The sequence below is a fragment of the Bicyclus anynana genome, chromosome Z, assembly GCF_947172395.1.
Source record: "Bicyclus anynana chromosome Z, ilBicAnyn1.1, whole genome shotgun sequence".
In the NCBI taxonomy this organism is placed as follows: domain Eukaryota; kingdom Metazoa; phylum Arthropoda; class Insecta; order Lepidoptera; family Nymphalidae; genus Bicyclus; species Bicyclus anynana.
In genome coordinates, this window is record NC_069110.1 from 10,184,514 (window position 1) to 10,205,871 (window position 21,358).

The 21,358-nt window shown below is 32.1% G+C and overlaps 1 protein-coding gene across 2 annotated transcripts; it reads left to right on the forward strand.

The window, feature by feature from the left end:
- The first annotated feature begins 142 nt into the window (after positions 1 to 142).
- Positions 143 to 20,629, forward strand: LOC112047886 (protein abrupt). 2 transcript variants are annotated; one of them, XM_024085182.2, is made up of 9 exons: positions 143 to 366; positions 494 to 685; positions 4,954 to 5,127; positions 5,748 to 5,935; positions 7,568 to 7,678; positions 7,941 to 8,011; positions 8,127 to 8,361; positions 9,010 to 9,075; positions 12,857 to 20,629. In XM_024085182.2, exons 2-9 carry the CDS (start codon positions 500 to 502, stop codon positions 12,969 to 12,971), a joined length of 1,146 nt encoding a protein of 381 aa, XP_023940950.1. In that variant the 5' UTR covers positions 143 to 366; positions 494 to 499; the 3' UTR covers positions 12,972 to 20,629. The 2 variants fall into 2 exon arrangements, with proteins under 2 accessions (XP_023940950.1, XP_023940941.1); XM_024085173.2 differs by having other exon boundaries at positions 144 to 366; positions 8,127 to 8,367.
- Positions 20,630 to 21,358: the final 729 nt, after the last annotated feature.

Genomic DNA, 21,358 nt, shown 5'->3' on the forward strand with positions numbered 1-21,358 from the left:
TAAAATATAATTTTAAAAGTAGTTAATTAATTAATTTAATAAAAGCAATGAAATTGAAATTATAATTCATCAAAAGTGATTCCCTTTAAATATTTGAACCATACTTTCCAAAATTAGAAAAAAAAATCCGTTGTGTACCTACTGCATGCACACACACGAGACGCGACATTTTGATACGGAACTTTTCCGTGTATTGATTGCCATTTGCCATGCCACTTGCCAGTGGGAACTCAGAACTTTGAAGTGGATATTTATTTCAAAGCGTACATGATTTATTTTCGCTAACATGTATTTTCGTCAGACAGGTTGTGCGTTCATGTAGTTAGATGCATACGTAGGCAGTTATATATATGTGAATTGTTTTCAGTAAGTGGCTTTTTCATTGTGTATGTCGACTGTGGAGACGCGTAGTAGCACTGAAAGTCGGACGTACAGTTAGTCGCGTCGAATATCGCGGGCTCGTTAGCCCTGATTTACGTGTGGCGTGTTTCAGGCGGCGATGGCAATGCCTGAGCAGTTTTCATTGCGTTGGAATGATTTCCACGCAAACTTGTCCCAGTCTTTCCAAGCTTTGTTGGAGGGCGAAGACCTAGTAGACGTGACGCTGGCGGCTGGTGGTCAGTATGTCCACGCTCACAAGCTCATCCTCTCAGTATGCAGTCCCTATTTCAAGGAGCTATTTAAGGTATGACTCATAAATTGCCTTTGTCAGTTTTAAATATGTATTTTCCTCAATACATGCATATATGTACACATATTGTATGTTTATATGAATATGTTGTTCATATGTATGTTGTACATTACTAAAGGCAGACATTTTCCATATAAATCAATACTTGTTTTGAAGTTGTATTAATGTTTTTTTTTTGTGTTTATATTAAATATTAGTTGCTTGTTGTTTGGATACATGGTCTTGATTTCTTTATTTTGTAAACACATTGTAAAATGTGTGCCATATTGAATCATTAGATAATTAAATTCTTTTATTTAGTAAGTGATAGATGTTTTGTTTACAGTATGATAACTTACAAAACAAAACATTAAGGCACTGCATCATGCACCAATTCTGAATATTAATAGACTTGAAAAGTTGAAAACAGCTTTCAATACAAGTCAACAAGAAAATCTTTTTAAAATATTTTTGATTTGAACTAACTTAGCTTTAAAAGTAAATGACTCATTACTTTAATCATCTAAAAATAATAATAACAAATAGTCATTGTATTATAATATGCACTAACAAAATGCTAAAATATGAACTGATAAGAGTGAATATACAAAATAAAAACCAATTAAGTAGTATTAGAATTTACATTTATTTTAACACAATATATATGTATATGTATATTGCTTCAATATGAGCAATAGGTACAGTGTAAACTCCATATAACATTGCTCGATTTAATGTCAAACTCACAAAGCGTCATAATCACATGGCTTTGATTGGTTTAACTTGATACCCATACAATGATACATTCTATATAACGTTACACCTACTCTCTAAGAACAAATCTTATATATTATATAAAAGAAAGTCAGGTTTGTTACAACACTTATAACTCGAGATCTGCTAGACCGATTTTCATGAAACATGAATAATTATCCATAAATGTTACTTTGTTTAGAAGCTGTCAAATATTTTGGTTGTCCATCCTGTCAAATACTGTTTATGTGCATTCAGAAATACTGACAAATAATTACCATTTACAATTGCGTTCATGTCTTTTTATGTTGACTATGATTTTTCCAAGATAAGTAATTTACTATTGTATAAAAATTAATGCCATATCGTTCTAATTTTAGAATTCAAGAACGGGCACATCTATCCAAACCAAATGTCTTTGTTCAGACTATTTTGTAGATGGTTGATCGAATGTGATAAATTAATTCAGAAGTAAGGTAGGGTCGGATAGGGTAGGGTAGGGTAGGATAGGGTAGGAGTAGGGTAGGCTAGGGTGGGGTAGGGTAGTGGTAGGGGTAGGGTAGGAGTAGGGTAGAATAGGGAAGAAGTGCACGTAAGTCAAAGCAAAGCTTGACCAGGTTTGCTAGTTAGTAATAAAAAGTACCTTTTAAGTTGTCAAAAAATAAAATAAAACTGCACAGCTGTCTACATTCTTTAGCCGCTTTATTATTCTAGGCCGTAATAATGCTATAAAAATAGAATTAGCTATTAGCCTTTCAGTAGCTACAGCTTAAAAAGGATTGACTACAAATAAAAGGCATAATAACTTTGTCAAAGCAGGCTCAATATCAAAATCATCTAGTAATCCTTGCTCTATCCTAGGTTCTGCACCTGATTGCACTTAATCAATGGATACATATGAAGAACATTATAAAATACTGGCAGATGTCTATTCTATTTCAAGATCTAGTCTCCTTTTTTTCAAAAAATGCATACTTGTAGAACTTACTGTGCCGACTAACATTTCTAATTACCATAGTATAAGAATGACTAAATATTATGACATAAAAAATGAACTTACTAAAAAATCTTACAAATAACTTACTTAAAGACCTTGGCCTCTCTAGAACTGCAGCAAGTTCTATATTAGAACAGGTATCCAAAGCTGCTCTAACTTAATCTTACTAAATTTGGCTAGGCAGGGAGAAGGTGGGGCAGGGGAGTGTTAATTGATTGTCAAGGAATTCCTTAACCAGACACCCATTTTATTTATTTTTCTTTTTATTTATTTAGGACAGATAACATTTACATATTATTTATAAATATTGGTCACTAATTTTTGGCTCTGCCCGGGTAAGAAATAAATGATGGAAAATGTTCACATTGACACATTGCACATGGGTTACCTAGTTGTTTTGTGGCTGGATAGTATTAAATGCATAATTTTCTTTTATTTATTTAATCTCCTTCCCTCATTGGTTAATTTAACAAACAAATGAAAGGAACTGTTACGGTTACCCATAAAACACTATAATAAGTCAAATGAATAAGTAAAGGTTGCCTGCTTTCACACTGTGACTGTGGGGTTGCCAGATATAAACTATATACAGACAGTATTCAGTTGTCTATTATGTCAAATGAAAGCTTATTTTATACTTAATTTAACTGTATTAGGTTGCCTCTGATTTAGTTCATGGTTTCCTAGATTTTGTATGAAAAATGTGTTTGGCTACAATTTAACTAGGCACTGTATTTGCAATGTGTCACTAAACATTATCTATCATTTATTTTATAGCACTAATGAATAACAGATGAGTGTATATATTTCTAATGCCCAATCTAAGACCATTCCCACACTGAAACACTGGAATCCACAAAGTAAACAATAGTCTGTTACTGTCAGCCATAATTTTGTTTGTAATTTCAAAACATTGATAATGCTATTCATTTTTAGTACTCTTACTTTGTGTTAGGATAAACAGTAGTGTACCTACATTGTCAGCAAAATTTTGAAGAGATGTAGAGGTTATAAAATCCAATATTGCTATCATCATCATCATTATAAAATGAGCCTGCAATTTGCCAGACATACCTGACTTTATGAAGTCTAAAACTTTGTCAAACCGAGCATATTTTTCTTTTAATATTTTTCACAGCATAATAATCATGTCCCCAGTCACTAGTTGGCTATTAAGAGCTAGCTTTACAGGAAACCTTTGAAAACCCTGATGAAAATGAAACATTTAGCAAACCATTACCACATAGCTAAGCCCTCATTCACACTAGAATTTTTAAAGGATGTTAAAAAAGCGTTCAAATACAACAAATGCATTCCCAAGTATATATCTTCTTCTTCTTTCCTAGGCCTTTTCTGCACTTGGCCACTAGCGGTTGGCTGTTGGCCCCAAGTACATGATCTCACGATAGCATTTTTAAAACACAACACTTTTTTTTGAGAATTTATGCAGTTTAAATTTTGGACCTTCATTTAACTTCATACTATATTTGAATGCTTTCTTAACATACGTTAATAAAACTCTCGTGCGAATGAGGGCTAAGGGTATAGCTTCTTGTCTGGCAGTTAAAGGCTTAAGTATGGGGAATACTTCCATAAATTAACAAAAACTACTCCACTAACTTTGGAAATAAGGGTGATTTAAGTTCAGAATGTCTTTCTTTAAAAGCAAATGTACCTGAGTACAATTCCTAGCTAGAATTATTCAAAATTTTAGATTTTCTAAATTGGCTTTTAGTTTTCTAGTCTAAAACAGTCTTTATTAACTAAAAAGTAAATTTCATTGCTAACATCATAAAAAAAAAACACATTGTCATGATTATTTAGATACAGGGAGTGGGTTTGTAAAATAGTAACATGTTTACCAAGAGACCAATGGTTAGCAACCACTCACAGTGCAATGATAAATTATGAACATGTTTCTGCTTTACTAATACTTCTTTAATTTCACACACGAGTACGCCTTGTAAATTTGCTTAATTTTTTTTCAAAATGTTTTATCTTAACGCCTTTCAAATGACTCTCCCAGATCAGAGTAACTTAGTATGATGGGAAAAGCCATTGAAAAACCTTGCGATACTTGTGGCGAGGCAATAGAGTACTTCAAATTATACGTGAAGCTATAAGCCTTTCAGTACTAATCAAGTTTATATACCATAGAAGTAGATGCGAGAGGATTAGCAGCAAAATCTCATAAATTGTTAAAGACCTTGACCTCACGCCGCCACACGCTACAATCGTCGCTGCTCGCTTCTTGTGGCCGGCACTGGCCAGTAAAAGCCGATACAATACTCCGCAACACGCCACTCGTGCGATCACGATACAGCATGTATGGGTTAAAAAAGTAGTAGCCACCGACCACAAGTGTCGATCACCGGCCACAAGTTGCTGTCGCGCTTTTTAGCTACTTTTGTGGCCCCTTCTTGCTTCTTGTAGCGGCGTGGCTGTCGCGTGTGGCCCGTGTGCGTCGACACTTATTATTACAAACATAGCTAAAATGTCTTACCAAAACACATATTTTTTATTTAATTGTTAGATGAATCCCTGCGAGCACCCAATAGTAATACTAAAGGATGTAGCTCACCAGGAATTGCGACAGCTTTTGCAATTTATGTACCGTGGAGAAGTCCACGTCAGACAGCAAGAGTTGTCTGCTTTTCTTCACACAGCAGAGCTGCTGCAAGTCAAAGGGCTTACGGGCGGTAGAGAGGTTAGTTATACTTTAATAAATATTTTTATAACAAAATTATGAATATTATGCGCCAAACTTCTAGTAAGCACTAACGTAGCAACACGACAAATTGCACAGCTTTTAAAGCCCTCTGGGATAAGTACTTCTTTTTCCCTCTGTCTTCTTTCTTGTGCCTTTTCTGCACTTGGCCATTTGTGCATAGGTCCTTTTGGGGCTGGTACTCCCTGGAGTCATTCCAGCTTGATACAGAAGCTTATCAGGCCACCCAGGTCGCCGAGCACCTATGGAGTGTTGCTTGGATGTGCATTGTTCTGATTAACCGCTGCATCTAAGCATAACGTGTATCAGTATTTCTTTTCTCCATGCATACTCGGCATGTTCTCTGAAGACTGTTTGTTATACCTAGAACCGAAACGTCTAAATAAAAACCTTCTGGTGTGCTCTGGGATTTGTTTTCATATACAGCACAACCATACACCTCATGTTGAGAACAAACTCGAAGTTTGACGCATACTAATACAATTTTTTATAGATAGCCGAACTGTTAACGCTGCTTTTAAGTTATTGTATCCACATTTATTTCTAATTTTCTAATTTGAATTAAAGTAACGTACATCTGTAAATTTGTTATTATTTAGAGAAGTGAATCACCTCCTGCACCAGTGGAAGAAGATATACTAAATGCTCCTATGCCACCTGAACCTATTGGTGATAGTTTGCCTGAATGGGTACCATCAAATGATGAAGCGATCCCTCCTGAAGTCTCGCAAGAATCTGCTAGCTCTCTAGTCCCTAAAGACGAAGCTGCTCGGAGCCCTTTGAAAAGGTAAGTTTTCTTTTATATTTTCATTTTATATTTTTATTTATTAACTAGCCCCGCCGCGTGGTTTCACCTGTATGATTCCCATTCCTGTGGGAATTCAGGGATTAAATTATTGCTTACTTAATGAAGCTTTTCGTGAACATCTTTTGAGTGTGGAACAAACACATTTTCGTATTCACGTTAGGAGACGGTCCATTTCAGGTCCACTTTTGTACCCCGTATAATTAAAATTTAAAAAATACAAGAATTTTCTTAAAATTTATTAAAGTGAATAAATCTATCTAAATAAAAAGAAATAAATAAAATAAAAACCTAAAGAAACTATGACATGACAATTGATAGCAAACGTCAAATCGATTACTGCATTGAAAACGTCATTTATCAGCCATTATTACCCTTATTAGTGTTGCATTTCTTGAGAGATAATTAATATTATTTCGAAAGAATTCAAGTAAATTCGTAGATTTGTGTAATCAAAAATAGTTAAAAAAATATCTTTTTTATTACAACAAGTACAATGACTGATCCTGGGCTCCGTACAATTTTTTACCATCTCCTTTGTTTGCCCTCTAGACATCTCTAGAATAAAAATATCTGAAATCTGTACATTATTTAATTAATTAGTTGGGAAATTGGCCCTAATCAGCAAGATTATCGTTATCGAGAAAAAGAGGGTGACTATAAATAACACTAGTTGCTATCTAATAACAAAAATTGTGTAGGTGTACGATTTATTATAACCTATAATATATAATATTGTTGTAGTTTTGTTTGTCTGTTTGTATAAATTTTAATAGATCATTTTTTTAAACTGTTGCATATATATAATATTAAGTTTTGTGTATTTTATATTAATGACTATAAATGATTTAGTTACGAAACATTATTTTTAAAGCGAAGTTAGAAAGCCTTTCACTAAATATTTAGTGCGAACATATTGCACGAATAAATATAATTTTACCCTAAAATCAATATGGCTAATGGGAGATGTAGATGTTATTTTTATTAAAAGGTAAAGATTAGTAATATCGAGGTAATTATGTGCCGAATTTAATCCACATCCAATCCGCCGTTTAGCCGATACTGAGTAATATATAATAGACGTTAAGTTTGAAATTTTCAAATTTTTTACGTTTTTATTTCAGTCTCTCGTTTAGTTTACATATATACTTATAATGAATCGTAATTAATACATTATTGATTATAAAGCCAGTTTTCGATTGCAATCTCGTGGTAGGTTAAATTACATCGAAATCGTCATTGTAAGATAATAGTGGACTAGTACTGACTACATCACGTTTAGGTTAAGAAAAACTTCATAAAGTCATGCAGACATCGTAATATTGGCGTAGTCGGCAAAATAAAAATAATATACAGACAGCATCGGAGGTATAGCTAGTCATACGTAACGTTCTCCCCCATCAAATGGGGCGGTGATGTCTGGCAGAAGCTTGTAATAATATTGATTTCCCACCTTCGCATAGCGTTTTATCTGTGATTTATCAAATCACCAATTAGATGGCCTGTAGAGTCGCTCCGAGCAGGTTCTAGAGCCTGGTTTTGAATCAAACTATAAATTTTCATTGTAAAGCTTTGTATTTAGTAAAATTGTGAACAATTTTGTTGCTTTCGAAGGTTGTTGAAGAACACTACAAACAAAAACAGTTACAACATCAAGAAGAAACCACGGCCCGTGAGCGATAATAGCCCTTCGCTTGCTGAAAACACGGAATACTCCTCTGACGGGTATGTTCCTATATTGTCTAGATTGCGTAGTTTTTCTTTAAAAGTCAAATATTCTTTTTCTCAGTTAAATTTTAAGTTAAAATATCACATCTTAGATAATTTCAGTTTTGTCATAGTTGGACACTTAACTTTATTTTATAATTTGTTCTTCGTGCTCACAATATTTTCGATTTCATTTTTATTTTTAAAATATTTTTTCACTGCACATTTTTGCTTTTAATTTTTTTGTTTTTTTATTTCGTTTGTATTTGCGACTTTACAGTGAATTAATGATCGACTTTGACAACGATATGCTTCACAATCTGGTTTCGGCAGATTCAGCCAAAGAGTCCGGTAAGTTGTTGTTCATTGTACGATTCGCGAAGATGAGTGAAAAATAATTAAAACGATTTCAATAGATTCTGTTATGATTTTTGTGGGTTAATTTTTATTTTTTTTTTGTGCAAAGGATGGAACTGCAAAACGGGCGGGGTTAAATGTCCGTCTTGTCACCGATTTTTCGCGAATCGATACAATCTGAAAGTACATATTCGGGACAAGCACGACACAAGAGAAGGAACTCTGCAGTGTGACATTTGTCAGAAACGTATGCGCAACCCATCGTGTCTCCGTGTCCACATGTACCATCATCGCAAGCAGGCCGCCTACTTGGCACAGCTCAGTGCCCAAGGAGACCAAATGAGGCACGTGTGAGTAATTTTTTGCGGCTAGAAAACCCAATTTCAGAATAGAATTTTAAATTCAAAATTCAATTTTTAATCCTTTAATCCTTTTTTTATTATTTTTACTAGCGGACGCCCGCGACATCGTCCGCGTGAAACTCGATGTAAACTTTCAACTACCTCTACCCCACCCCTACCCTATTCCTACCCTACTTCTACCCTACCCCTACCCCTACCCTACCCCTACCCTACCCCTACCCTACCCCTACCCTACCCCTACCCTACCCCTACCCTACCCCTACCCTACCCCTACCCTACCCCTACCCTACCCCTACCCTACCCCACCCCTACCCTACCCCACCCCTACCCTAACCTACCCCTACCCTACCTTACCCCTACCCTACCCTACCCTACCCCTACCCTACGTTGAAATTTTCCTGAATTATCTTTGCTATAAACCTCACGTAGCCCGAGACTCTTTCCAACGAATGCAAAACCGTGGAAATTTATATAGTAGATTATATAACATTTTTTTTTAAATTTGCTGCCTTAAAGTTATTACCGATAGATTAAATCGTCATATCCTAGAAAAAGAAAATTACTTAAGACAAAAGTCTCACCAAGTTTTACTATTATATATCTCTAATTTAAAACTTTTATTAATTACAGTGTACAAAACATGGTTGGAAATAAATGGCGCCCGGATCCCAACACTGAACTGCGAGATGTCGATAAGTAAGTACAATTTCATATAAACTGATATATTTAAGTATAATAAGTATTACATAGATTTAATTTAATACTACCTATAAATTGGTTACATAATTATCTATTCTTGCACACCCTTCTAGAATAGACATCTTGATTTCCGTTTCTTCTAAACAAAGACAAGAGATTAACAAGATGTCTATTCTAAACTTCTATACTGCGAGTATATAGCTGGTGTTGATGCACTATATGGTTAAACTTAGTGAAATCACACAGTACTGACTGACGACGTAACTGCGGCGGACGAAATAAACATTCAACAATTTTTAGCCCTCATTCGCACGAGAGTTTTTTTAACGGATGTTAAAAAGCGTTCATTTATAACAAATGCATTCTCAAGTAGATGTTCACACGACAGCGTTTTTAAAACGCGACGCTTTTTTATAGAGCACTGTTGCATTTTCAATTTTGAGTGTTGGACCATGAATTGAATTAAGAACGTTATAAAAGTGCCAAGTGCCAGGGCTTTTAATGTGACGCTTTTTTAACTCTCGTGCGAATGAGGCCTTATCCATTCCGCCGCTGCTTCCGAATAATAAAAAAGTCGTAGACTTACTAATATCTAATACATATTGTTATATAAAAATCACCCTACTTTTAATAACACCATTCTCTATTGAAATTTTAGTATTTTAGTATGAATTAAATTATAATGACATGTATAAATATAATATAGAAATTACTAAGTTTACGACTACAAGATACTATTAGTTACACTTAGTATTGAAATTTATATATAAATTGCATTGCGAAATTAAACGCACACTGGCGAAATTTACTTAAAAGTTGGTCAAAATGTTTTTATAACTTAGTTAAGAGCAAACTTTCTGAGGTTTATTCAAGTTAACTTAAATTATTGAGTCGTAATTGTTGAAAACAAAAATGCGTTTGTAATTCCTTTTTCTTGAGAAATGTGATTTTTGTTGTAATTGCTCTAACAAAGTGTACGGCAAATTGCGGCAACCAATGTTAAACTAGTAGACAATTTCGATCCAAACTAGATTTGTTAAAAGCTTTTAAAAATATAAAATATAATAAACTATAAAATTAATGCTTTAATAATAATATTTGACACCAACAAAAAATGTATGTATGAAGATATGTTGGGAGTAATATTTGCCCTAAACTTTTAAACAAACCACCAGGTTAAATATCATATATACAGGGTACTCGGGAGTATTTCTCATAACTTATTAATACTGTATGAAACATAAAAAAACTTTATGTTTCATACATAGTAGTTCATATAATTCCGACTATCGATATAACATACGTCTTTCTTTTCATTTTAAAATACGTAATCGTAGTGGTAAGGCTGTCGATATCGACGTGATATTGCAACTGGTTCTCTGCACTTCACTAGTAAGCTACTTCATGATATTTATTTATATTTATCAATGAATAAGTTTTCCTAGGTCATGATATATGGGACACAATTTAAGATCTATTTACAAAAGAAATATTTTTTACAAAAGAAACATTTTAAAATATTAATTTTAGAACACATTTTCCTTAGACATTTTTAATATTTTTTTTCTTAAAGAATAACCCTAGAGGTATGGGAAATACTCCGGTGCACCAGTATAGTGCGCCATCTATCGAATGTTCAAAAACACTTATATACTATTTTACCAACTACTTCATATGGTCGTTGACCAACTTTTTGGTAAATTTCGGTATTTAAGTTTCATAGAAAGTTTGTTTTTTTTTTAAATAAGATAACATTTATTAGAAACGAGATATAGTAGCATCTATGCCCCCTTTGCCGTTCCTGTAGATATATCAGGATAATTTTAATCCAGTAATAAATATCCAGTAGTAAAGAGCAATTGACCTTTCATTTAGTAAGAAAAAATCATTCGTGCATCAAAACTTTCGCATTTATAATGTTAGTACAGATTAAAATAAAAATAAAAAAGACTTAAATTCTGAAAAAATATGTGAATAATATTAAAGAATAGATAAGCTATTTTTTAAGGTTATATTATTATTATTATTATTTGATCATTACAATATATTTTAACAACATGTTTGTTTTTTTTATAGTAAAAAAAGTAAGAACAAAAGTAAGAAAAATAAAGAACCGTGGCAGACTGCTTTAGAGAGGTTACAAAAAATACCCCATGTATCAGTAACAAAAATTGTTAGAAATTTTGTCTGTCCCAACCATTCGGTATCGAAAAAAACCATAGGGTTAGTCGTTACAATTATTGGTGTTTTATGCAATATTAATTTTTTAATTAATTTTTAAATTATTTTATTTTTTTTGTAGGAGAAAATATACGACTACAAAACCATCTAAAATCCTTGACGCTGAAAGTATATTAGCATCTTTGCCGGAAATTAAAGTCATACGCTATAAGACAAAAGCCGTACAAACGGAGACAAAGTATCTACGAATAATTCCGTACGTTACAGAGATTCTTGCTAAGCGAAAACTTTTTACTTTTTGTTCTGTTATTAGGCGTATTTCTTTTATTGAATATCTCTGTATTGCTTTTGTCTTAGTAAAGTTAGGTTTAGCTGGGCCTGTAGCTAAGAGACACGTCGACTGTCTTTCTACAAACGCTAACGCTTCAAAAACTAGAATAATGTACGGGAATGAAAGATCCGATCGACAACTTGATCACGTGACCTTGCGATAGTGAATGTCATTCCTATACATTTTTGAATTTTTGAAGCGTTTGCGATCGTAGAAAGAGAATCGACGTGCCACTTGGCAACAGGCCCTGTTTAGGTTTCGTTAGTTGCGGCTTAATAGTTTCTATGTGCTGTTGCGTTCATGATTTAGTGATAATTAATTAATAATAAGATAAACCAAGCGAATGTATCTAAATAAATACAAATAATAGATACAGTAACGTCTATAATTTTGACGCGGCTAAACAATAACCAGCTTTGTAATTATGCATTATTGATCGGCGTGTACGAGCAGACTGCGCCGGTTTGCTCTCAGTTTTCCCAGGCAACCTAGCTCGCACCTCGGCTAGGGGTTGATTCGTCTGGGTCGCAGATACGAACGTCATGCTAAATTTTGCTTTACGTGAACACAATAGGGTTTATTTTCGGCCGAGGTTTCGTGGGTGGTCCTGGCTGGACTATCATGTTTCAGATGCAATTATTGATCCGCGCGGTTTGAAATGCGCCAATCAGTTTATATCTGCACTAACCTCGTAGACGCGTACACATGGCATAGTCAAAATTTAATTGAGCCTTGTCGCACAGTTTTGAACGTTTAAAACCTTTATCTTATTAAAAATCGTTTGTACAGTGCGAATAATTAATCAATTGTAATTAATTCTAAATCGAGCTAAATCAAAACAATCAAAAATGCTTTGCGACGATGTAAACGCAAAAATATTATATGCGTAAGATTTATTTTCAATAATTTTGTTTAGGTAGTTTTTTTTAATTTCGCTTAAGTTTTCGATGGATATCTACATGTTGTTGCATGAAGCAGAACGTTGTTTTTGAATTAAAAAAAAAAAGAAAATGCTGTATACCCAAATATTGGCGTTGATTCGGATGTACACCCTTCTCTGAGTGATAAATTCGAGTCAAAAATTTTATATCTCTTTTTTCACCCAGTGTTGTTCAGAATACTGTAATGCGTACATCCGCAGCGGCACCATTGAATGTGATTACATTTGATGATGTATGTAATTGATGTTCAAAGTAGTTTGTGCCTGGGTGTTGTACTGATTTATATGAGTGTTGAACATATACAGATATGTAACCGATGTTTCAGTTACCCAGCGTCAGGAGCCATGGAACTGAAGTACCAGCCGGCTGGCGACGCCCCGTTGCCGGCAGTGGCCGAGGCAACGCTTCCGAAAGTGGGAGCAAATGTGGAGACGGCATGATTAGCACCCAACCCTGCGGTCGCAGATGACGATTACGTGGACCCACTAACCTTGGCTGCTATATTCACTCAACAGTTCCGCTGGAACGCAAAGCTCATTTTCGGTCGTGTCAACAACAGGGCTCCTAATAAGTGAATTCGGATCACAGGGTGAATATAATTTTACAATACTCTATTCTACGGTTCAGTTTTAATTTCTCCATACACATTTTTTAAATCTTTATTTATACTTTTGACAATTTTTAACAATATTTTAAGATTATTGAAGCTCTATAATTTTCTTTTTATCTCTACTTGCCATATCGAACCGTAAAGATGTATCAATTGAATACTTAATTTTAACAAGTGTCACACTCTTTAACCATTATTATATTTAAGGGCTCAATAGCCGAGTATATATTATATAATTAATACGTATAGTTTTAAGATTTATAGTACATAAATAATTACGTTTTTCTTATCATGCCAGCATTGTATGCAGCTGTGCTGTTGAGTTGAATATATTATTTACAAAGCATTCCACCACATGATTTCCAAAGACTGAAACAACAATAAAATACGCAAGATTAATCATTGTATTGTAATAATTTACAGGGTGCGTTAGTGACGTATTTAGTTATAAAATAAGTCTTCAAAAGTTCAAAATTCAATATTTTTTTGAAAAAAAAAAAAAACATTTTATAGAGCTCATCATAGTTATCGAGAGAATTTATATAAAACGCACCCTGTAATCTATAATAGTTTATAAGTAACGGTTTTGTGCCGCCTCGAACGATGTAGTTGTTTTAATCAGATTTATGGTATCAAATAGTGTAGCTAGAATCTCGAAGCGTCCGTGACGGATCTTTTTTTTTTAATTTTATTATTGACGTATATTTTTTGTTCACGACTTTACAAGCATACTGTAACTTTATGACATTTACACCCTTTCAAAGTGCATTTAAAACACAGTATAGTTTTTAAATAGTATGTACTAATATGTTTGACAAGCTGTTCCAAGTACAATTTATTTAAGGCAGCTTTGTCATTTAGTTTCTAACATATAATGTTGCCATTCCCAATACAAATGTACAAAGATATTATCAAAATTTAGATTTTTTCGTAGTAAATTTATCATGAATCACAAAAAGGAAAGATTTTAAAAGCATTACCTTACAGTACAAAATACCTTATTGTGTATATTAATCATTTATAAAATATATGCTTTAGTTAGTAATTTTAAGAGTTTTATGATAAGATCACAAATTAGTTTTTTTTTTATTAATAGAACAGTTTTTTACGTACAATTATTTTTAGTCTGATTAAGATTTTTTATATAATTATAACACAAGAGTTTTAGGTATATTTTATTGAAATTTTTATGTACCTCATTTGACTGTTTTAGTTTTATTATTATTTTGTCCACCATAAGGTATAAAATGTACAAGACTTTAGGTAATTATCGTCAATTCTCTGAAGTAGGATTTAATAAACATATAATAATAAAACTTAACGAAATACTAAACATAAGTAAATTTTGATGATGTCAATATTTATTTATGGTGTCATTTATAACCATATTAGATGCACAAAGTTGTATATTGTTTTATAACATAAGTTGACCCGAATTTTGTAACCGCTTTGTGCCAAAAATTGTGTTGTAGTTGACTTGTCTAAACTATTGGAATTTTTAAACTAATTCAGAGTTTCTAACGATATTTTCCTAAATTCCTGACATATGGTGAATTAGGACCGCAAAGGTGTAAATTGTTTTGAGGGGATGCTTAAAAAGTGTACTCTTAATGATGAGTACATTTTAATTTTTCTACATTTTTAATTACTGGTTAATAATTTAATTTGAAGGTCATCATCAAATCAAATTCGGAAAAAAAATACCAATTTCACTAAATTGTAATTTAATGTAACAAAAATATACATGGCTTGTTTTTAAAATGTGCCAAATTCATTTACATTATTATGAGAGTAGACTTGTTCGGTAGGTACTGTTGACATAATTGCGGTAGAAGTTAAATGTACCTTATTGTATTTAAGCACCCCTTCAAAATGGTTAATTGTACATTCCCAATATTACGACCAGCTTGTCAAATCAATAACGCTAATATTAATGCGAAGGTTCGATTTTATTTTGGACCTTCGGGTTCGTTATACTCAGCGTTCAATATAGCTTTAATTTTATCTATTCGTCCCATCGTTGGAAATCGGAAATAATTATAGTCAATAGCTCTCTTCAATACGTATGTAGGAGTAGTATGTTTCATAATGAAAAATAGCATACAAAGTTTTCCATTATTACGACTTGCTTTATGCCGTCCGTAAAATATTTAACCACTCAAAACATGGACCCAGAATATTTCTCTATGGTTTATTAATCTCAATTGTCAAACTATGCCGCCTTTATTTTAACTGCTGAAATATTTGTCAATTGGGACATTTTCATTATATTTTCCCAAGAGCTCAATATTTTGTTGTGACTTTACAGTACCTCTATCGTCATAGGATAGGATACAATCATATTATTAAGATATATCAACATTTTCCGCGTATATATCTATGGCGGCGTACTATATAACATTTGGAAAGTTATAATGACATAATAAATTAAATTTTTGATGTGTTATTATTAAAAAAAATAAATTATATTATCGTGGTTTGGGTTATCTAACCATTATTAATAAGGGGTAATAGTACTAACAATTATTATTCATTGATAAGGTTTTTTATATGTATACATTCCATTAGTTCGTAAGTTCATAATCTACCTGATAAGGTATAAGTATTTTAACATATAATAATTTTTATCAATGTGCTCGAGGAGTAAAGTAACTTTTACTTTTTTTATATTCCAAGGAGATTATTTTAGTGTTTACGTGAGCGACATTCCATCTTGGTAGCTGTATTATTATTTTAGTGTTTATACTTATATAAAGCGATATTTTTTACCAAATTTTTTTTATACCAATGCTCTTTTATATTATAAGGGTGCAACTTTCAATTTTTTTTCATGATTTCTTGACTCACATGAAACTAAACTTAAATGGATTAGTTACGTGGTCGGCGCCATTTTTAATTAGGTTTAATGTAGTTTTTGGTGAAAAAACAATACTCAAAATGTATGGCCAAATAGTTAAGTTGTAAATTGCAAACTTTTTGCAATAAATACACAAAACATCACAAACATGTAGTCTGCAATCTGTATCAAATATAAACTAATATTATTATTATTATTATTTCTAATTATACACATTGACACTTTACATTATTTATTTATATTCTTATGTAACTTTGCACACTTTCATACCACTATGGAACTTTTACTTATTTTCCTGACGTACATACATAAATCGGTATGGTATGTTTATCATTTATTTTGCTAAAATAAATGTAAACATCAAATCATCTTGATCAATAAAAGATCATTTAAAACAACAATAACAGTGACCGTAAAGAATACGGCATAATTATTGACAATAGTATATATCTATACTAATATTATAAAGAGGAAATATTTGATTATTTGTTTGCATTGAATAGTCTCCGAAACTACGGAAGCGATTTGAAAATTTCTTTCACTGTTAGGAAGCAACACTATATATAAATTATATTATATCACCGTGAAACCGCGACACCGCCTACTATTTTTTTTTATAAAATTATATCATATAAATATTTATTTCAAATTATGCATATATATTTTAAATCATGTATTAATTGAACAAATGAATGTAATTTGTTTTATAATGTATATTTTATTGTATTTATTAATTTATGATTACTTCTTCATTAAACTTCATTGAACTTGTTTCATATGTATATTTATCTAGTCAGAAACAAACGAATATATATACAGATTGTTGATTACATTTTGTGACTTTGACCAAATATTAACGATTGTTCTGAATATTTTGACATTATTTATTTTACTGTAATTTGATTTGAACACTTTGGTTCTCTTATATTACCATGCTCTTCTATGTAGTTTATTCATTGTTAACATAATGTACCATTTAATTAATAATGATAAGTGCTCAAATTTCGATGTCTATATACACAATTATTCCATGTCAATTTAGTAATAACGATTTAGTAGTTTGTAAGGGTATAGAGCGCATTCATACTTTCGTATTAGTGTGCTTTTCCAAACTTGCTCATATTTACATAGATACACCTGATTGATAAAATCAGGTTCTTAAAAATGCACCATGATAAGTAAAATAATGAATCTTTTACTGGATTAGTTGGAGACGTCATCGAAAACTTATGCATACATATGCGTAAGTTTAGTAATTTATTTGTGCTAAGATAATAATGAGTCATTGAGAAGAAGAAAAATAAAAAGTATTATTGACAAAATGACAAATATTCTTTAAGTTATCTAAGAAATTAAATTTATTATACATTTATGAATGCTCTCTATATAGTATTTGTAATCTCATTTACTAATATTATCAGAAATATCTCAGTTTCGTCGTTTCTCGCCATATTATAACTGTAATAGGTGTCACGTAGTTTTGTAATTGCTAACATGTGTAATGTTTAAGATAATCACACTCATTATAATTACACTTCTCTTACTCTATCATAATCAGGGTAAAATAGCTTCTAATAGGTATATGTATATATTTGAAATTTAATCTTTGTAGTATTAAAAATAAGATAGCCATTAAAATTTAATTTTAACGGGCTAATCGTACACAATCTTCATGTAATCAAAATATTTGTCGTATTATACAGTAAGCTACAGGATTTTGTTAGCCAATAGGCTCAAGTTTTAAAATATTTGTGGAGTGATTCTTCTAACAGAATCTCAGCCTAATTGATTATTATGTAAAATACATTTGGTCCTTTACTAGGGTCTTGATAAAATTTCAACAGTGCCAAGTTAAAATTACATTATTATTTACTAATCGAACATGGCAGTTAGAAGACAACTTGATAAAAACATAAAAATAATTTTGAAATGGTTCATTATCTGCTGTTTGATTCCCTCGATTACGAATAATTCGTATTGGCCAGTATTTATTTATATATCGGGGGTTTTCACTAGGTGCAGTGATAAAAATATAGCGTCCCTACAAGAGATAGAATCTCTCGTAAACTAAAGGCTGCTTTTGTCGAATGTGATATAAACAGTGTCACTGTGCGATGGATTGTATAAGTTTTAGAGATTTTATAAATTTTATGGGTAACCAACGGTCAGTGAAGACATTAATCGTATTATAATACATTGTGGGTGAAGTACTAAATATCGTCGTTAACTGAAGTAACTTTACATGTTCAAAGTTTTTGCGATCAATCCCTTGTCTATATAAGACTTGCTTTAAATTTAGAAATTGTTCGTAGCTTGGATGCACTGCAATGTCTTTTAGTAGCTCCAGAACAGAACAGACAAAAGACAGAAGAAAAATAATTTTGATAAAAGTTCGTTTTTTGTTGTACTACTACAACAAACTCGGTAATTATATTCATAGTCAATTACTAAAATTTTAAACGGGGGTATATACTCATAGGAACAGTAATGGAACACAAAAGTGTAATTCATAGTACATGTAGATTACATTTTTTCAAATAATAATACGTCAAACGTATGTAAATTCAATATGATTGATACATTGCGCTTTAAAAGTGGCATTTCTGATCGATAATTATGTCATTTTGCTTCTTTATTAGTAGAGTTCTAGTAGTGCTTCACCAGTCCTGCAAATACTATATCACAATTAGTAATATAAACGCATAGTGGCCAAAGGCCAGGGAGTTAAATAACCTTGTATTAAAGTAATAGTAGTTCAGATCACGATCTCATTTTGATCAGGCTCAGTCGATAGCAGTAAACTATTCTATCGGTTATACAAAAATCTAATAATAATCGGTCTGGGGGTCTTCGAAACTATATTGCGAAGTCCGGTGGAACATTAGTGGCCAACTATAAAATATAATCGCTCTGATATTAAGGGCGATGTAGCCTTTTAATTTATATCTTTAAGGGCATTAACCTTTATTGTTATTATTGCTCAGCAAATTTTACAGATAACCAGTTTTAGAAAATCTTAGCAATGTGTACTATATTTTTCTTGGACAAATAATTTAAAACATAATTAGTATTTCTTTTTCGAAAAATGTCCTAATAAATGTGTGTTTTTACGATATTTTAACATTAAATACTGCAATATTAAAGTACTGTAGCAAATTTACAGAATACTCATGTAATTGTAGTCATTTATAAGATTATTTTTGAAAATTCATATCAAATACTGGAGGTATTTATCCATAGATCAAAACTTCTGTATTATTATATAACATAATTATATAAGATGCTCAAGTTGTCCTTTAGTAAGTTGGCCACGATTAAATTTGGAAAATGTTATGGGCAATTCAATTGATGAAAATATTTATAGTAGTTTTTTAAAAGCGCTAATGAATATCTTACTCTGGAAAATATTAATATCTCAAGACCAGAGTGGATTAGCACTCCAATTGGGCAATCGTTAGGATACTTACATCGAATAAAAAAAGTTTTAATAATAATTATATTCATCGGGCAGAGTCAACAGTGACGAGGATTTTACAATTATATTGTGATGGGTTCATCCATGACATATTCATAGCTATAGTTGTGATTACGAGCAGGTTGTGCTATTAATTCTCAATTTTGAACCTCCTAAATTAACATAATGTTTTTCATATATTTTTTTTATTCTTTCCAGTACATTGCTACAAATGACAAAAATGCATATTACGTATCATTTTTAGGTTGTAACTTTATTCTTAAAAATTATTTTATACACCTGCGATGCTCTCTACTGTTGTGATTTTATAATTTATAGGAGTATTAAGGCTCGCGTACATTAGGATGGTACACTATATGCGCCGTAAAGTTATCATCTACGAGTATGTTGCCGCCGTTATGACATTTTTACCTTCATCCAAAAAGGAGGAGGATATTGTCTTTTTTTATGAAATCATAAAAGCATTTGTAAATTATACTAATACCTCGGTAATATCAATTAATCCTCGTGGCGCTGGTAGGCCTAAAGTGTGCGAGCCTGAGAACATATGTATCTAATTAAAATTAAAAAACGTCTTGTGATTATTCCCGACCCGATTTAAAACAAAAGATTCTTTTATTTTCTTGTATTACTACATATTGTATATTTATATACAAATTGGGAAAATTTTGTCTGCTGTCACAATATTAAAAAAGAATTTCATGATATTATAAATGGATATATAATTGTGAAACTGCGCAGGCAAAAGAGTTAATCGCGTATAATGAAGTAACTGACCTAATATGAGAAGTACAATTTCTTTACCTCTATCCGTCAGTTTGCAACAAGGGGGAATATTTTTTTATAGTACGCTTTTTATTCGCGCTTAGATCTTAGTGTGTGCGGAGTTTTAAAGTGAATATGTTTAATTTAATATTATGAGATTATCTGTAATAGGTTTCTACACGTTTTATATTATTGTCATAAAGTATTTTATTTTTACTGTTTACACGAATTATGATTCGGGTCGGTGATCACTACTGTACATTCCAACGTTTTGATGAGTTTATTCAATATTGTTTTATCACAATCTTTATACTCTTTTATACTCATGATCAATTAATAATAGTGTTTACTTAACTTTACTCGAAATAATAAATTATAATTTTATATTCTATACTTTGTATTATTTTCTCCACCTCTCATCATCATCATTTTAGGAGAGAGAAAGCACAATAGGAAATCTCGCAGTTTAACCCGCGTAGTCACCCTCGTAGAATACTTGGATGAAATATGCCTATGACACTCAAATAACGGGGCTTTCTAGTAGTAAAATGATTTTCTGTCGGTTAAGTAGTCTACCCCCTAAAATACCAAAAGCTTTACCACTTTATAATATTTAGCAGACGCCCCGCGGTTTCACCAGTGCCCCTTCCGATTATATTTTATAACATTGTTATTTTTGGTCTATTCCCCGTTTGAGCGGACGGGCGATGTGCTCTAACTTCTAATCTTACCCAATTTCAATTGAATTATTTAAACTTTAATCGTAATAGTTTTTAGTAAATAAGTTGCTAAGCAATGTTTTAATATTTCGTTAGTAAAAAGGATGATAATTTCATCCTTAAATATATTAGATGATATAAATCTTGCAGATGAGGTGTACTCTACATACTCTTATATAAAAATGAATCGCGAATCTTCCTAAGCGCAAATCTCGAGACCAGCTGAACCGATTTCGCTAATTCTTTTTTTAAATAGGTACTCCTTGAAGTACGAGGATAGTTCTTACGGAGAGTTTCTTTTTTAAGATAGGGGTTGGGTAGGGATAGGGTAGGGGTAAGGTAGGGGTGGGGTACGAGTAGGGTAGGGAAGAAGTGCACAAAAGTCAAAGCGAAGCTTGACC